At 50.0% G+C, this 17,639-nt stretch overlaps 1 protein-coding gene and 1 non-coding gene across 2 annotated transcripts; one reads left to right on the forward strand and one right to left on the reverse strand.

Moving 5' to 3' along the window:
* The first annotated feature begins 6,202 nt into the window (after window positions 1-6,202).
* LOC111151151 (low affinity immunoglobulin gamma Fc region receptor III-like) lies at window positions 6,203-11,571 on the forward strand. Its single transcript, XM_022508946.1, has 5 exons — window positions 6,203-6,272; window positions 6,958-6,978; window positions 7,323-7,577; window positions 10,395-10,649; window positions 11,393-11,571. The coding sequence occupies exons 1-5, from the start codon at window positions 6,233-6,235 to the stop codon at window positions 11,569-11,571; spliced, it is 750 nt and encodes a 249-aa protein (XP_022364654.1). The 5' UTR covers window positions 6,203-6,232.
* Window positions 11,572-14,299: 2,728 nt separating this feature from the next.
* TRNAN-GUU lies at window positions 14,300-14,373 on the reverse strand. Its single transcript has one exon. It is a non-coding gene; the product is annotated as a tRNA-Asn (tRNA).
* Between the last annotated feature and the right edge of the window lie 3,266 nt (window positions 14,374-17,639).

Raw genomic sequence — 17,639 nt, forward strand, 5'->3', positions numbered from 1 at the left:
TCTCTGAAAGTTACCAAAGTCGCTAGCTGTGCCAGTACTGACATAGGGCTACAAATTCTTTGACATTCTCTCCATCAAGAGATGGATCTGTACCTCCTACCCTTGACTGGGGGAGGGGAGGGACTTATAACTGTTCTTGTTGCCAGGTGAACTGGGAAGACCCCAGGCCCTGGGCCCTCGACCCAGCCTGTCCCAAAGATGTCACCAAAGTTCTTGGTCGCCTCCAGAGATAGAATTCAAGGACAGACACAAGCAAGCAACCTAAGGGGAAAGTTGGTTAAAGTGAAAGGTACCCTCTAGAGATGTGAGGGCCTGTGAGCTCAAAAGATTGCTGCTAGCCCCTGGGGTTGAGTTTCTAGTGCTTTCTGAGAGTTGTTAACTAGGGGGTGGAATATTCATTACTTTAGGGCAGGAAGCAGGGTTTTGCACTTTTTCTTCCTTATTTGGTCAGGGGTTTCCATCATGGCATGGGGGGAGTGCTGTCTGGTTTGATCCGGCTCTGGTGTCCGGCTGCCGGGAAGGCCTCTGACTCTCCTGGTGATGCTTGCAGATGTCCAGGTCTCCTGTTAGAACCTACCTAACCGCCTACGCTAACATTCTGGCTAGTGGGCGGCCGCGGAAAGTGAAGCCGTTCACCAAAGTGGCCGTTAAGAAAGCCAAATGGCCTGCGGAGAAGTTCAGGTCTTTCCCTTAACACAAAACAAAATCTCCTTTTCTTTCCTTGATCCCCTCTAGCTACCATCTTCTCATTCTCCTGTCTTACTATCTCACTCCGGGTTCTGTAAGCAACTGTATCAGAATGTAGGTATATTAAGGAAAGGAAAGGAATTCCCTAGGTGGAAATTGGAGGCAGGTCGGTCTCTCCACTGCTGTGATGACCAGCAGCCAACCATCTCCTTCCCTTGTGAATGGACCTCCCTTACAAGTAATAAGTGTCACTTATTCAGGATTCAACATTCCAGAAGTTGGCGAAGCCTAGATCACATGCCTGGTCCTTGGCTTCAGGTCTGAGTCAGCTCAGGCTGCTAATAACAAAATAGCACAGACCAGGTGGTTTAAAGAACAGAAATTTTGGGGTGCTTAGGTGGCTCAGTTGGTTAAGCAACTGCCTTTGGCTCAGTTCATGATCCTGGAGTCCCGGCATCAAGTCCCACATCAGATTCCCTGCTTTTTGGGGATTCTGCTTCTCCCTCCGACCCTCCCTCTTCTCATGCTCTTTCTCTTGGTCTCATTCTCTCTCTCAAATAAAGAAATAAAATCTTAAAAAAAAAAAAGAACAAAAATTTATTTTCTCACAGTTCTGGAGGCTAACAGTCTGAAACCAAGGTATTGTCAGGGGTGGTTTTTTCTGAGTCCTCTCTCCTTGGCGTGTAGATGGTCATCTTCTCCTTGTGTCGCCACACAGCTCTTCTTGTAGCGACACCAGTCATATTGGATTAGGACACACTCTAATGACTTTATTTTAACTTAACAGCTTTTCCAAGGTTCTGTCTCCAAATATGGTCACACTCTGAGGTACTTGGGGTTAGAACCTCAACATATAGATTCGTGAGAAACACAGTTGAGCACATTACACTGACCCAAGGCAGGGCGGAAGGGGGCTCTGGCCCACTTGGCTCAGGTAGTAGAAACCAGTCACCACTTTCTATTAAGACTACTCACAGTGGGGGCTTCTTCAAGGGAAAATGAGATGCTGATATGAAGGGCAGTGGGTAAGGATCCTGGACAGCCTCAACAAAGGTCCATGATGCCTTCATAACGGAGATTCTCAGAAATAGTAGTAATTGATGAAAACACTTCCTCACTTCTGTTCAATCTTCAACCAAAAGTTATGAGTTTCTCTCCCCCAACCCCAGCCCCTGGAATTGTTCAGGCCAAGGTCAGGAAGAGCTCCCAGAAGCCCATGTTGAAAGGACTTCTTGAACTTTCTATAGCACTTAAACACTATTGACTTCTGCCTCCTTAAAGGTCTCTGCTGCCTGGGCTTCCCTATTCTCCCCTCTTCTCTAACCCCTCCCACACAATCTCCTTTGTCAGCTGTTCTTCCTTTTCACACCCTGAAAAGTTGCTGTGTGCCAAGTTTCTGCCATTGCTCCCCTTCTTCTCCTGCCCCTCCCTCCCATCTCCTCTACTTCCTTCCCTCACTGGGCCTCCCCCTTTTTTTCTCACTCAATAGTCTGACAGTCAGAGAGATCTTACCCATACTATATCTGAACCTAGGTTCTCTGGATGGGCTTCATATGAAATGTCTTAAGTTATAGGGAAATTTATGTGTATATTTATTTGCATTTTTTCTTAAGAAAAGGACTAAACCTGTTATCAAAAGTTTAAAACAGCATGTTGATGCCTTCTAAATCTTATCTTTTGTCCAGCCCTGCCTTCTGAGTTCCCAGGTCATATACCCAACTGCCTACTTAGAATCTCCACCTAAGATCATAACTACCTCCAGCTTAATAATGTCAAGAGCTAAGATCATTATCTCCCCCTCAAAGCCTGCTCCTCTTCCTTCACTTCTTATGTCCATGAAATGTACCACCATCCTCCTGCAAACCAGATCATCGCCCAGACCCCTCCTTCTCTATGACACTCAGAGCCAATCACTCATCCAAATCCTGTCCTTTCTCCTTTCTTCACAAGTCTCTTAGAGGCTTCTGTTGCATTTCCACCTCTTTAACAGGGAGTCCCCTCTTGGCTACACTGTTAAAATAACTGCCCAACTTTTCCCTCCACCTTTGATCTCTCTCCTCTCCAATTTATTTATTGGACTGGTAGCAGAGTAATTTGTATAAAACGTAAAACCGATCATGTCATTCCCCAGCTCAAAATGTTGGTGATTGCTTTTACATTCTATAAAAATTATTCTGAGAGAATCTAAGAAGGCATCGACTGTTCACCATGACATACAAAGTCCTTCATGATCACTCCGTAGATACTAAGTGCCAAGTACGTTGTAGGCACTGTGCCAAATGCTGGGGATACAACATAAACCAGAGGAACAGATTCCCTGCCCTCAAAGACCTTACTGAAATTTGACGATACCACAAAGGAAAAGCAAAGCTTGGGAGTAAGGAGATAGGGGGTGTCACAACTTCATTCGGGTCACCAGGGAAGGCCGTCAGCTCCTAGCCTGCACTTCTTTTTTTTTTTTTTTAAGATTTTATTTATCTGAGGGAGAGAGAGAGAGAGAGCACAAGCAGGGGGAGCAGCAGGCAGAGGGAGAGGGAGAAGCAGGCTCGCTGCTGAGCAGGGAGCCAAGCAAAGCCGGGCTCAATCCCAGGACTCTGAGATCATGACCTGAGCTTGAGCGGAAGGCAGAGGCCCAACTGACTGAGCCACCCAGGCACCCCATCCTTAACCCTTTAGCTAGTGCTTCTCTTTTGTGGTTCTCACTAATCTGGTGGAGCTATCCCCAGCTCTGCAAACACGCCAGCCTACTTCACCCCATCTTTGCTCATGCCTCTCTGTTTGCCTGAAATGCCTTTCTCTCAAAACTTTCCTGCCAAACATACAATTGTCTTTTGTGATCCAATTAAAGTGTTCTCTCTCCCAAGTGGACCCGTCCCACAGATGCCTTCTTTATGCACAAACAGAATTTTGCAAATACTCTCATAGTCCCTATGGCACTGCAAGTGCTTATCTGCTGGTCTCCCCCTACGAAGGTGTGAGTCCCAGAGGGATGAAAACTGGCCTGGTAATCTCAGAACCTGGTGCTGTGGCTGGCATTTCAGTGTTGAAGGGAAAGTATGGGGAGAAAAGAAGGGGGAGGAGAAGGGCGCCTGGGTGGCTCAGTCAGTTAAGCATCTGCCTTTGGCTCAGGTCATAATCCTGGGGTCCTGGGATCCAGTCTCACCTGGGGCTCCTTGCTCAGTGGGGAGCCTGCTTTTCCCTCTGCCTGATTCTCCCTCTGCCTGCCGTTGTGCTCTCTCCCTGACAAATAAATAAATAAAGTCTTTTAAAAAAAGAAAGGAGAGAGGAGCTAGACCAAGAACATCTGTCCTTTAAAAACCGTGCATTTTAGCTACCCCATAAAATTAGCCCTTGCCACCCCACGCCCAAGCTGAGGCTGGCTCAGTAAGCCTTATGAAAACCTGCAGAGTGCTCCCCACTCTCACAGTCCTCCTGGGGCTCCCTCCTTCCTCTGCAGCTGACAGTTCCTCCCTGTACATGAAGACCACAGACAGAAGATGAGTCAGAGGAGACCATAAAACTGCAGAGAAGGCAAACTAAAGGGAATGCCACGGACCGCGAGCCACGTGCGAGAAAACCATGCAGAACTGTGAAGAACAGAGAGTGCAGGGGTGGGGTGGGGAGTCCTCCTTCAGCCCCAGGGTGGGGGCACTCTCCGGGCCTAGGTTACCCAGAGAAGCATCCTGTGCTGTAGCATGGGGCTTTACGTTTTCAGATGCTGGCCTGGATTTTGCTGGATGTAAATGCGTCTCTTAATAGGGAGCATTAGAGGGGCACCTGGGTGGCTCAGTGGGTTAAAGCCTCTGCCTTTGGCTCAGGTCATGATCTCAGGGATCCTGGGATCAAGCCCCACATCAGGCTCTCTCTGCTCAGCAGGGAGCCTGCTTCCCACCTCACTCTCTGCCTGCTGCTCTGCCTACTTGTGATCTCTCCCTCTCTCTGTCAAATAAATAAATAAAATATTTAAAAAAAAAAAGAGGGCACCTGGGTGACTCAGTGGGTTGGGGCCTCTGCCTTCGGCTCAGGTCATTATCCCAGACTAGGATCGAGTCCCGCATCGAGCTCTCTGCTCAGCAGATAGCCTGCTTCTCCATCTCTCTCTGCCTGCCTCTCTGCCTACTTGTGATCTCTGTCTGTCAAATAAATAAGTAAAATCTTTAAAAAAGAAAAAGAAAAAAGAAAAAAGAAGAGGGAGCCCTAGAAGGGATGCCTGGTTCCCAGTCCAAGTGGATCCTAACCAGACAGCTAACTATGGGGGAGGGGCTGCTACCAGAAGTGGGTAGATTAAGGCGTGCACCAATGATCTCTACTAGGAGCAAAACAAAGCAATATGAAATCCTGAGAAGTGGTTTTGATATGATTTTGGAGTGGGCAGGGGCATTGGTCCCAAGCAGTGGTCAGCAGACACCTGTGCCTGCTCCTCCTCCCCTCTACCGCTGCCAAACGTCACATCTGTCTGCTGCTTACCTCCTGGCCATTTCCAAAGCTCTTCCAAGTGAGACCTGTCCCTGCTATCCAGGAGCCCACTGGGGCAGTGGCACAGCCAAGCAGAGCCCTTTGATTTTCTGCCTGCAACCTAGATTTAAACAAAGTGGGGAGGGGGAGGGTACAGAGGTGCATGTGTTGGGAGGAAGGGTGCATCTGGGGAGCACAGAACTGGTTCCCAGTCACAGCACCTCCACCTTCTCCAGCAAAGAGCTCAGGCTAGCCCAGACCCAGTGGGTCCCTGAGGGCTGAGCTCACCTGAGCTGCTGTGACTCAGCTCAGCCCTGGTAACGGTGGGTTGAAGGTAAAGGGCTCCTGCTCTCTCCTCCCCACTGCCCTTCCCTCCCTTTCTCCTTCCCTGCCTTCCCTGCAACCGGTGACATCCCCCCCTCCCAGAGCCCTATTCCTCCCCCACTGCCTGGGTTTCCTTTAACAGAGGATGTAAACCTTGTGGTCAAATTCATGCTAAGAAGTGCATTGCAGATCCCAAGGCACATGCATTTTGAATTTTGAAAAATATGCTGGTGCAGATAACGCTCGAGGGCGGGACGCTCTCTGGCATCTGCAGATTTAAAAGTATGCAGGTGAGTGCTGGCTGGATGGAGCCAGGTCCAGGCAGTGACAAGTTCTGAGGTACAACCAGAGGTCGCTCAGTGAAGGTTCTCCCCTCTTGAGTCTGGTCCCCAGGGTCCTAATATCTTGTTTTTGTTGTGGAGTGGATGCAAATCCATAGGTTGGGGGGAAATACCTTGAGATGTACCAGGAGTCATTCTCACAGACTCTGTGTCACTGAATCCCTACCGGGGGGGGGGGGGGGGGGCGCACACGCCACCTCGGCTTCTCAACCAGACTTTTTTCTTACCCTTCCTGCCCTATCGTGGGGCTCACTTGTCCGAATTCTGGTTCAGAAATCAGATGACATTCTGGGGAAAGGAACCTAGAGAGTAATGAGCTGGGGGGTGGGGAGAAAGACTATTTACTTCCTCTCTTCAAGGGAGCTGCATGTGACCCTCAAGAGCTCAGTGTATCTGCGGTGACTCGTTCACTCTGATGCGGCAGCATGTGGCAGGTGCTGCCCTCAACGGCTCTGCTGCTTGTAGGTGAGTCAGAGTCACTGGGGCTGAGAGAGAAGCTCCAGAGGCCCTGGTTCAGCAGAGCCCACTTTTCAGGCCAGGGAGGGTATCCCTACCAAGGAATAGGACCCCTTACGGCACGGCACGGAGCGGTCTCCTTGGAGCTCCCAGGACAAACTACTGGGGGCCTAGAGACAAGAACTCGGGCTCAGATTTGGGCATAACCAGAAAGCGAAGGGGGCCTGGGGAGTCTCTGTTACTTCATGCTGCTGGGGCTCAGTTTCCCTATCTGTACACTGAAGACTATGGACCAGATAGATAGTCCCGAAGTTCTGTCTCTTCTGTTCTGACATCCCTGGGTTCCCCTCTAGGACTTCTGATTTCTACCCTTTGCGGAGGACTTGGGTTGAGGCAGTGTCTCTGGCTTGATTCAGGGAAATTCGATCTGTGCCTTGTTTGGGTGTTTGAGTTGGGACTGAAGAGGAACAGAGTGGTGCTGAAGGCAGGGGTGTGGGTGGAGAGAGGACAGGAGGCGTAGACACTGGTGACCAGAAGGCAGGCAGCGGGAAGGCTAGCTGCCATACATATCTTGATTCTTGGTGACATAGGACTCTCAGGGCAGGGGCTGGCAGGGCAACGTACACTCCTTCCACACTCCAGCTGCCTGATCTATGCTTCTGCTCAATATTTGTTTCACTGTTTTGTCTTGCAGTTTCTGCCGGCGCACAAGCTGGTGAGTCTGCTCTGTGGTCTGGGATGGATGGAGGGAGGTGTGCAGTGTAACAGCCGTGGAACTTTGGGAAATCTGCACCGTGTGGGAAACGGCTGGCTTCGGGGTGTCAGGGGGCACTTGCCCAGTACAGTCGGGCTTGGCCCTAGGCTTCTCTGGTTCATTTTCCTCAGGTTAGTGAGAGGCCAGAAATAGGGCTAAGTCCCTTGAAGCCAAGATGCTGTAAGTCTGAGTCACAGACCAAGGCAGAGTCGCCGACATGGGCTCACTCTGGCTCTGAGCCTCCCCGGGAATGCCAGTGTAAGACCCCCCTCCCTGCCCTAACCCACCCTCTCTTGGCTCCTCAGCGGACCTCCCAAAGGCTGTGGTGGTCTCGGACCCTCCAGGCAATAGGGTCCTCACGTTCGACAGTGTGACTTTCAAGTGCCAGGGGGCCAATCCTTCTGGGAACCGTTCCACCCGGTGGCTGCACAATGGGACCCTCATCTCAAGTCAGACCAGCTACGTCATCCAAGCTGCCAGCGTTGAAAACAGCGGCGAGTACAGGTGCCAGACGGGCCTCTCCGAGCTCAGTGACCCCGTGCAGCTAGAAGTCCTCGTGGGTGAGTGGGTGAAGGGGAAGGGGGGACTCACCAATAAATGGTGAAAACGGAAGACTTGAGAAGAGCTGAGTCTTGGGGGTTAAAACTGAGATGAGATGACCTGCGGCCCCCCTGACTTACATCACCATTGAAGTCCTAGCCCCAGGCAGGCCTTAGGCCAAATGTCCAAAGCTGGCGCCTAACGGACCCAGGACTCTGCAGGGCACAGTCCCCGCAATCACCGTCCCCATAGAATGTACCCCAGGGAATGGCGTCACCTGAAGGTCAGGCTGTGCCCTTAATGCTCTCTCATATTTATTGAGTAATGAATGAATCTGTTCTTGTGACCTCCATCTCCTTCTGACCCTCAGATGCACGTGTTCTAAGTGACCCTCCAAACCCTGCTGGGCAGCCCAAGGTCCTTTCCACCTCTCTGTCCCCATCAGTGCCACATCAGTGCCACACTCAAACTTAAAACTTCAGTGTAGGGGCGCCTGGGTGGTTCAGTTGGCTAGGTGTCTGCCTTCAGCTCAGGTCATGATCCCAGGGCCTCAGGATCAAGACCCACATAGGGCTTTCTTCTCAGTTGGGGCACCTGCTTCTCCCTCTCTCTCTGCCCCCCTACCTGCTTGTGTTTGCTCTCTTGCTCTGTCTCTCTCTTATTTAAACAAACAAACAAACAAAAAACAAGCTTCACTGTAAATCTCTCCACTCAGAAAAAGGTGAGGGAAGGGTATCAGACACAGGCTGTGTCTGCTGTCCCTGGAGTCACACCACCTGGCCCAGAACCCGCAGTGTCCCCTCAAAAGCCTGATGCTACTTCAATGGCTGCCTCAGTTGCGCGATGTGTATAGGTGGAAGGAACCTGGAGGAGAAGGGGGGAACCCTGATGGTTGTGGGCTTGCAAAGGATTTCATGGAACTGGGCCTCTGGCGCTGATTCTTATGGCTCCTTAGCCTCTGACCACCATGTAGCTGACACGGTCCTCCTGCTATGGAGTTACGGGGAGGAATGTGTGTTCTCTGACTAGGTGAGACATGGCTACCTTTGACCAAATAAAAGGGAGAATTACCAATAAGAAGCAATAGAAAAATCAAGCCTGAGAGCTCTTAGTTTGCCTGAGTTTGGTGTAGAAGCTGGCTTTAGAAGTCCCATCAATAGAGACTGTACTAAGATGTGACTATAAGCATTAACTTCGCCAGGAGAAATTCTTGACTGTCTTTTTTTTTTAAGACTTTATTTACTTATTTGAGATAGAGAGAGCATAAGCAGATGGAGAGGAAGAAGCAGGCTCCCCTCTGAGCCAGGAGCCAGATGCAGGACTCAATCCCACGACCCTGGGATCATGACCCTGGGATCATGAACCAAGCCAAAGGCAGCTGCTTAACTAACTGAGCCACCTCAGTGTCCCTACTGTTCTGTTCTTATTACAAAAGTCATCTGGGTTCAATTTCTAAAATATATTTGGGTTCTAAATTTCTAAAATATAATTGGGTTCAATTTCTAAAATATAGAAAAGTTAAAGGGAGAAAACTAAGATGGCTTGTAGTCCTGTCCCTCGGGGAAAAGCCCTACTAATGTGTAAGCACATTTTCTTTTTCTTTTTTCTCTGCTTTTCTGTTTCTTGTATTCTGTCTTTCTAACTCAGCATTGCCTTGTCAATGTTTTTCTTGTGTCATTTAAAAATGTATCTGCAATGCCATCTTTCATTATTTTGGTCAGCTTCCTGACCGTGACTTCGTGTTTTCTAGGGGTGAACTCCGGTTACGTGGCAAGACAGTCCTGGTGATATAGGATTTTCTGTCTTGAAGTTTCTGCTCAGTGGTGAAGCTGGCCTTGCAGAGGCCCTGGGGCCCTTGAGAAAGGACCAGCTACCGTGAGCACTACCGGTCACGTCCCTCTTTCCTCTCCTTGACTTTCATTCTGAGTTGTGCTTCGCAGTTTCTGTAGCCACTTCAGGGGACACCCAATGACCTTATTCCCACAACTATCTATTCCTTCTGAAGTCTACCCCTCCTTTATTTTTTTTTAAAGGATTTCATTTATTTATTTGACAGAGAGAGGGAGAGAGCACAAGCAGGGGGAGTGGCAGGCAGAGGGAGAGGGAGAAGCAGACTCCCCGCCGAGGAGGGAGCCCGAAGTGGGGCTCGATTCCAGGACCCTGGGATCATGACCTGAGCCGAAGGCAGACTCTTAACCCCCTGAGCCACCCAGGTGTCCCTCTACCTTTCCTTTAGTGGAGCAAATCATCATTTTTTCTCTCTTTTTTTTTATTTTAAGTTATTTATTTATTGAGAGAAAGAGAGCATGTGCGTGCATGGGTTGAGGGGCAGAGGGAGAGAGGAGAATCTGCAGCAGAAGCCATGCTGAGCACGGAGCCCGACGTGGGGCTCCATCCCACGACCCTGAGGTCATGACCTGAGCCAGATCCAAGAGCTGGACATTCAACCAACCGAGACACCCACCCTTTGGTGCTCTACAAATCATCATTTTCAAATGCAAATTTTACTCTTTGACCTAGAACTTATGGTGGCTGCTCCTTACCGTCATAGCAAACCCCAGGGCAACCCTAAGGACCCTGCAGATGGCTTCCCCCGACCCTCTTCTCTTAGATCCTCTGCCCTACCTTTATGGTTTGATTTGTGCATCCCTCTTCCCCACTAGACAAAAAGTCCTGGTGTGATGTGAGTTCTCCTGCAGGGTCCCGTGGGCATTCTCCCAAAGCGAGCTCTGCAGGGATGGCTCCCAGGCCGGCTCTCTGTGACGCCCTAGGATCTGGGTGTTGAGTGTCCCCTTCCCGCTGAAGCCTCCTGGGCCTGTGGTCTCTGTGTCTTTCAGGCTGGTTGTTACTCCAGACCCCTCGGCGGGTGTTCCAGGAGGGGGACCCCATTCGGCTGAGGTGCCACAGCTGGAAGAACAAGCCCGTCTGGAATGTCCAATACTTCCAGAATAGAAGAGGCAGAAAGTTTTCTTATGATAATTCTGAGTTCTACATCCCAGCAGCAAGAAGTGAACATAATGGCTCCTACTTCTGCAGGGGACTTATCGGGAAGAAAAATGAGTCTTCAGAGGCTGTGGACATCATCATTCAAGGTAAGAGCTGTGCAGCCCTCGAGGGTCTGGGACCCCTGGGCAGGAAGTCTGCATTTGCGCTGTGAAGATGAGTGGAGAGGAGATTCTGGACTGTTCCACAGGCTTTTTTGACAAGGGGTTCTGAGGGCTGTCGTTGACTTGGCACGAACAGAAGCCACATTTCCTGCCCCATAAGTACACCTGTCCCTCCTTACCCCGATCAAACCATGTCCACAAGGTTCTATGTCCCTACAGTGCTGACCCATCTTCGCCTGCCCTTCTTCCTCTCCAAGCCTCAAGTCCTAGCCAAGAGCCAACCTGGTGGGCGCCCCTCGCATGCTCACAGAGAGACCATAGAAACTGGGTCCTGGCTCTGCTGTTCATTAACCACGTGACAGTGGGTAAACCAGTAGTCTCTCTGAATCTCCAGTTCCCTTTCTGTAATGTAACAAAGATGAGACGACATTTATCGGGTACCTTTCAGTGCGCTGGACACTGTACTAAGTGCCTCTTTCCACGCACCCAGTTTGACCATCCCAGTGACCCCTCACCACAACGGTATGAGGTTATCGCCTTTACAGATGAAGTAACTGTAACAGAGTGGGGGAAAGGGGAGGGGCGTTAATGGGTCTCTAGGATCACACCAAAGATTCAAAGACCTTTATATTTATTTAACCACTAAATAAAAGGAAAGAATTGGACAGATGCCAAATTTCCTGCCTTAACAACTGTCATTTTTCTCCCCCCTCTTCTTCTCCCATTAGGTCCACCGGTTCCATCCACCTCAGCACTCCTCCCATTTTGGCCCCATATCCCTTTCGCCGTGGTGATGGCACTCCTATTTGCAGTGGACACGGGACTGTATTTTGCTATGCAGAGAGACCTTCATAACTCAAAGCGGGCCTGGAAAAACAGCAAAGTCTCCTGGAAGCAGGGCCCTTAGGACAAATGGGGGTAGTAAAAGCAGCACCTCTGAGCCTCTTTCTGGATTCACCATCCCATCCTCCCCACTAGGCAGCTCTGGGAGCAGCAGGAAAAGCACACCTCAGGGTCTAGGCTGAGGGTCCTCCACTCAACTCCATTTTCTCTCGGTCTCTGCTAGAAAGGAAAGGTCTGTGATCTCAGAGGCCAACCATGAAGCCTCAGCGAGCAGACACGGTACTCAGACTTGAAGTCTCAACGCTACGCAGATACTCTCTCCGCCCGACTGGTCTGTTACAGCAAAGCCACAATGCCAACTCTGGACAGTGGCCCGATGTAGAAAGTAGTTCTTAAATAACAGGATAAGGAGATAAGAAAATTATGGCCAAGGACCAGCTGGGTAGTGGTCTACATCTGTTGCTCCAGGACGGGTTGCCTTCTAGGCACCCTAAAACCCCTTCCAGACAGATTGTGGGGGCTGTTGAGAGTCTAGGGGAGAACAGCACAACCAGCGAAGGGAGTGGTTGAGAAAGAGCAAGGCAGTCCAGGACCGACTGGGGAGACCCCGGCCTGCACTGTCTTCCTAGAACGTGAGCGGTGGTGTAGGTACAGAAAAATCACAGGGGTGATGTAGAATTGATTTTTGGGGGGAGCCCCTGTCAGAACTGGGACGGCGTGTGAGTACTTAATGATGAACCGCTCTCAATGGCATGAGTAGAAAATGCTCCCAGAATGGGGTTAGGGATGGGAGGGTCCTGGAAAAGAGAGCACAGAACAAACTGTGTCCATAGGGAAGAGAGACACATCGCTGCCGCAGAAGCAGCTCAATGAACAGAGATCCCTCTGGGTCTGAACTGAGAAAGCATGACGGGAAAGAGCCAATGAGAGCTGCTCAGGAGACAATAGGCCGGGGGTGAGGACATGTGTGGGCCAGGATAGTAGGAATTAGGGAGAGGAGATGAGGGGACTGTCACCCGCTTTCTGCTTCAGTATTTAATATATACCTCCAGCTTCACACTATTCATCTGACAAATGCTGGATGCACCATATGAAATGTACTCGACTCTGCTGTGCTGAACTCTGAAACTTGGAAATCCCTCCCCCAGTCAGTGACTATGGATTTGGGGAGTGGGGTCACGAGCGTTACTTGTGGGAGAAAGCTTAGCTGTCTTTCTGTATTAGAAGCTTTCAACAGAGCATTTCCTGATTCCAATAAAGCTTTGGACAAGATCTTGCTAGCTGCTCTCTGAAGAAGGAAAAACCGTGATAATAAGACCCAAACGGTAAAATCCATTTTTCCTCCTGTTGTCTGAAAATCTATCAGGGATGAGTTTGGATACTGAAATCATATCCGCACAGCTCACATGAACCAACCAGTTGTGGACTCACCAATGTTGCTGAGGCAACTGGATGAAGGGACTTTTATGGGTGGTGCGGGATGGGAAGGTGGGTGGCCAGGTGGGTGGCCCTTAGAGTCAGTTACCGGCAGGTGGTGGGCAGGGGAAGGCACCCCCAGGAAGGAGATAGGGGCCTGGACAGAGGCATAGATAGGGTCAGTCTCATTGTGTGGGTTATGAGCTATATACCCCAACACGATTGAAACTTAATGTCTGAATATTACATGAGATCCAGACATGAGGCAAGTGCATCAGGAAACCCCAGACGGCCAACTCACATCTAGGGTGCCTGGGTGGTTCAGTAGGTTGGTGTCTGCCTTGGCTGAGGCTCTCCACTCAGCGGGGAGTCTGCTTCTCCCTCTGCCCCTCACCCTGCTCGCTCGCTCTCTCTCACTCTCTTTCTCTCAAATAAATAAATAAAATCTTCAACTCACATCTGTTTAGTACCTCTAATGCCCCGAGCTTGGGTTTAGGTGCCAAAGATGGAGAGATGAACAACACGGAGCCATTCCTGGAGGGGCTTTGGTTCCAGGGAGAAAGGCGGGGAGGAGAGAAGGAGGAACAGGCTCGGAGAAGAGGCTCGGTTTCCCAGTGCGGAAGGACGAGTAAGGCTTTACCAGGCAAAGGGGACAGACGCCGAAGGTCTCTGCGCAGAGGTTCAAAAGCCAGAGGCGGACTCAAGAAAGTAGGTTCGCTGTTTTCGAGGGTAGAGAGCCAGGGAGGGAGAGGAGCGAGGTCAGGGCGGGATCACGAGAGGCCCTGCCTTCCCAGCTAAGGAGAGCCCAGCTGGCTGAGCAAGCTCTGGGGGATTTTAAGCAGAACAGGTTTGCGTTTTAGCAACAGGTTTGAAGGCGCTCTGGCAGCTGCGTGGAGAAAGGAGGGCAGAGGGGCGTTGAAGACAGGGGAACCCCCCCCAAAGTCAGGTAGTTACTGCAGTGACCCGACAGGGGAGTGGTGAGGCAGTGGGAGGCAGCGAGGCCGGGAGGAAGGCGCCGGCCGGACAGGTGCTCGGAAGGCGGCCTCCCCGGACGCGGGTCCGCAGGGGGACGGGAGGGACTGAGGGCCCAGGCTCCGGACGCGCCTGTCTCCGGAGTCAGGAAACCCACGCACGAAGGCCCGCAGCCTCAGAGGCGCTACCGAATTCGTCTCCGGCTCGTCAGGACGCGTCTCCTTTGCTCGCAAACATTCTGAAAACACCAGTTTCACGGGGCCCTTTTCGTAGAACCTGACTCAAGCCGCCAAAAGTCTTGCTACCGACCGCGGGGGGGGGAGCGTGAGAACCCCCCACCGTCGGCGCCTCCGCGGCTTCCGCCGCCCGGGAGGCACACCCCGGGGTTCAAAACGCTCAGGCCCCGTCCCTGGGTGGGCTCGAACCACCAACCTTTCGGTTAACAGCCGAACGCGCTAACCGATTGCGCCACAGAGACAGGCGGGAGCTGTGGCCTCTGCCAAGTCAGTTCAGCGCAGAGAACGTTCGCGCTGCTTCCTCCTGTGCCCCAAAACCCGGGGGTGGGGGTGGGGGCGGCCCCAGGGAAGCCGGGCGCTCCCCGCGCTGGCTCGGGCTCGCCCCTGGGGCCGCCTCGGGCTCCCCCGACCCGCCGCGCAACCAGAGCAGCCGCGTCTCTGGGGGGAGCCGACACCGAGGCTCCCCGTGGGCTCGCGCGTTCGCTTGGTTTTGCTCCGGGAAGCGCAGCCCACTTTCCCCCCCGATCTGGCCAGTTGGTGTGTCCGCGTCAGCCTGTTCCTGTGAATATTTAAAACACGGCATCGCGCGTCCGCTCCTGCCCCGCAGCATGAAACCCTGAAGCAGCCACAGAGCGAGGCCACCTCCGACCCGCGCTGTTCCGAAGGTTTCCGCGAGCGCCTTGGGCCCCGGACGGACGCAGAGTTTCTAAAGGCCGTGACTTGGGGGCTTTCCCACCGAAGTATCCGGATCTAAACATCCAAGGGCAGGGACCCCGCACCCAACACCATCAGCCCCGGGATCCTGGTCCGGGCTGGGCCCCCCCTTCGCTCCTGCCCCGGGGAAGCTCCGCTTCCGGTTCTTGGCGCACGTGGCGGCCACAGGCGTACCCACCCCCTCCCGCCGTTCCTGGCCGCACCCGGGCACCCACAGTGTGAGGAGGGTCCGGGGGCCCCTCGCAGCCTCCGCCCAGAACCTCCTCTTCCTTCGGCACCACCACCCTCTACTCGGGTCCTGTTAGGTCAGGCCAAAGTGTCCCGTAACGCTGGTGAAATGAGCGAACACACGAGTGTAGACGGATGTCCATCGTGTGTGTGTGTGTGTGTGTGTGTGTGTGTGTGTGTGTGTGTGTCCGATAAGTTCGCCAAATGATCTCCGCATTGAGACTACCTTTTTTCTTGCAATTTTACAGAAGTTTGTTTTTAAGTGTTCTTTATAAAATTATGGAGAGGATAGATGATAGTTGGGGCTGTGGTTGTTTTACAAATTTCCTAATTTGGCAAAATAAAAAGTTGGCAACTTTATACTGATCATCAACATGTTACGGGAAATTTTACTCATCTGAGAAGTCCAGCTTTGGGAACCTCTACTGTCACCTTCACCTCTTTTTTTTTTTTTTTTAAGATTTTATTTATTTATTTGTCAGAGAGAGAGAGGGGGGAGAGAGAGCAAGCACAGGCAGACAGAATGGCAGGCAGAGGCAGAGGGAGAAGCAGGCTCCCTGCTGAGCAAGGAGCTGGATGTGGGACTCGATCCCAGGACGCTGGGATCATGACCTGAGCCGAAGGCAGCTGCTTAACCAACTGAGCCACCCAGGCGTCCCCCTTCACCTCTTTTGTTGGACTGGCAGCAGGAATTAAAAATTACTTTGCAGTTCATTCTAAACACACATACATTTCCTGTGCTTCACTTTGCCTGTACACAGCAACCAGAAAAGAAAGCAAAAACAAAACAAAACAACAACAACAACAAAAGAAAACACCACACACACACAAAAAACACAAAAACAAGAAAAACTGAGGCATGGAAAAGAAAATACAAAATGGGATGGTAAAATAAATCCAAATATAACAGTGAAATCAGAATATAAAGAAATGGAGAAAATTTGCCAGTTAAAGTGGATTTTTTTTAAAACATATTTTATCCTGTTTTAGAAAAATAACATTAAAACATTAAAAAGAACCAGAAAGCTTGAATGAAAAAGAATGGAAAAAGATATGCCAGGAATAGCCAACAAAAAGAAAGTTGGCATATGGCTATATCATCTCAGACAAAATAAAGTTTAAGAAATAATGCATTATGGGATTGAGATAGCCATCAGATGGTAATAAAAGATTAAACTTGTGACAAACACATAATAATTCTAAAAACATATGTATCTAATAAAACAGCATTAAAATATAAAAGCAGGAACTATTTGACCTGCAAGGGAAGATTGACAAATTCATTTACAGTGACTCTTTGAATTCTACACTGAGAGATTTCAACATATTACTTTCAGCATTCAATAGGTCAAGCAGAGAAAAAAATTAAGTATATAAATATATATATTTTTATATATTTGGTTTAATTGGTTTAATATATATTTAATATTTAATATATATTTACAACTTGGTTTAATATATATTTACAACTCTGCAACCAATATTTTTGGTGACACAGTCTTCTCAAATGCTTATGGAACATTTACAAAATTTGACTTTATATGAGGCCATAAAACAAGTCTTAACATGTATCATGAAATTGGCACTATATAGAACATAATTTTTGAACATAATGCAGTTTAACTCAGAAATCAATGACAAAATACCTTTTAAAACCCTCACATATATGGAAAATTTAAAACTTGTGTTATTTAAGCACCCCATGGATCAAAGAGAAATTGAATGGAAATTGAAAAATACTTAGATTGAATACTAATAAAAATATAACACACCCATATTGTGGATTGCTCAAGGTTTTACATGTGTTCTAGGGAAAAGGAACATTATACCAACCTTTAGTGTTTAGCACATGTATTAAACAGTATTTTCTGTTAAATATATCTGTTAGAAAAAAAAAATAATAGTCAACTTTTGGAATGCAATGAATCCTGTTACAAGAAGGGAAATGTACAGGCAATAACATTCTGGGTTTTTTTTTTTAAGATTTTATTTATTCATTTGACAGACAGAGATCACAAGTAGGCAGAGAGGCAGACAGAGAGAGAGAAAGGGAAGCAGGCTCCCTGCTGAGGAGAGAGCCCAATGTGGGCTCGATCCCAGGACCCTGGGATCATGACCTGAGCCGAGGGCAGAGGATTTAACCCACTGAGCCACCCAGGCGCCCCCGGGCAATAACATTCTGATTAGTCAGGGCCATACCAGCTAAATCTCCCTCAGGAAGAGTCATCTTCTAGGGTCTGCTTTGGCTCTCCCTGGACACCCCAGAAAGCCAGTCCCCATATCACTGTGGGCCAACTCTAGGAAACTCTATGTGGGCACTGCCCAGAGGCCATTCATTGCCTCCCAACCTGCAGGTTCAATTTAAGCCAACCTACTGTGAGTCCTGGTTATAGGTCCCTGTCCCTGTTTGTCTCCCAGGACAGGGCTACCTGAACCCTGGTCCAGTGAACAAGAGCCCAGTGTCAATTTGCCCTCCCCCAAGACTGTGGCTGCCTAATACCACTCAGTACTACTCTGTGGTCACCCTTGCTTGGGGCCACCTGGGGGAACTGAAGCCTCCACCCAA

The sequence above is a fragment of the Enhydra lutris genome, unplaced genomic scaffold, assembly GCF_002288905.1.
Source record: "Enhydra lutris kenyoni isolate GAN:26980312 unplaced genomic scaffold, ASM228890v2 scaffoldscaffold25, whole genome shotgun sequence".
NCBI classification, from domain to species: Eukaryota; Metazoa; Chordata; class Mammalia; order Carnivora; family Mustelidae; genus Enhydra; species Enhydra lutris.

Bases quoted from the DNA above. Each gene is read 5' to 3' on its own strand.
- LOC111151151 (XM_022508946.1), top strand. From the start codon at position 6,233: ATGTGGCAGGTGCTGCCCTCAACGGCTCTGCTGCTTGTAG. The intron at 6,273-6,957 runs GTGAGTCAGAGT...TTTGTCTTGCAG, and splicing joins AACGGCTCTGCTGCTTGTAG to TTTCTGCCGGCGCACAAGCT. The intron at 10,650-11,392 runs GTAAGAGCTGTG...TTCTCCCATTAG, and splicing joins TGTGGACATCATCATTCAAG to GTCCACCGGTTCCATCCACC.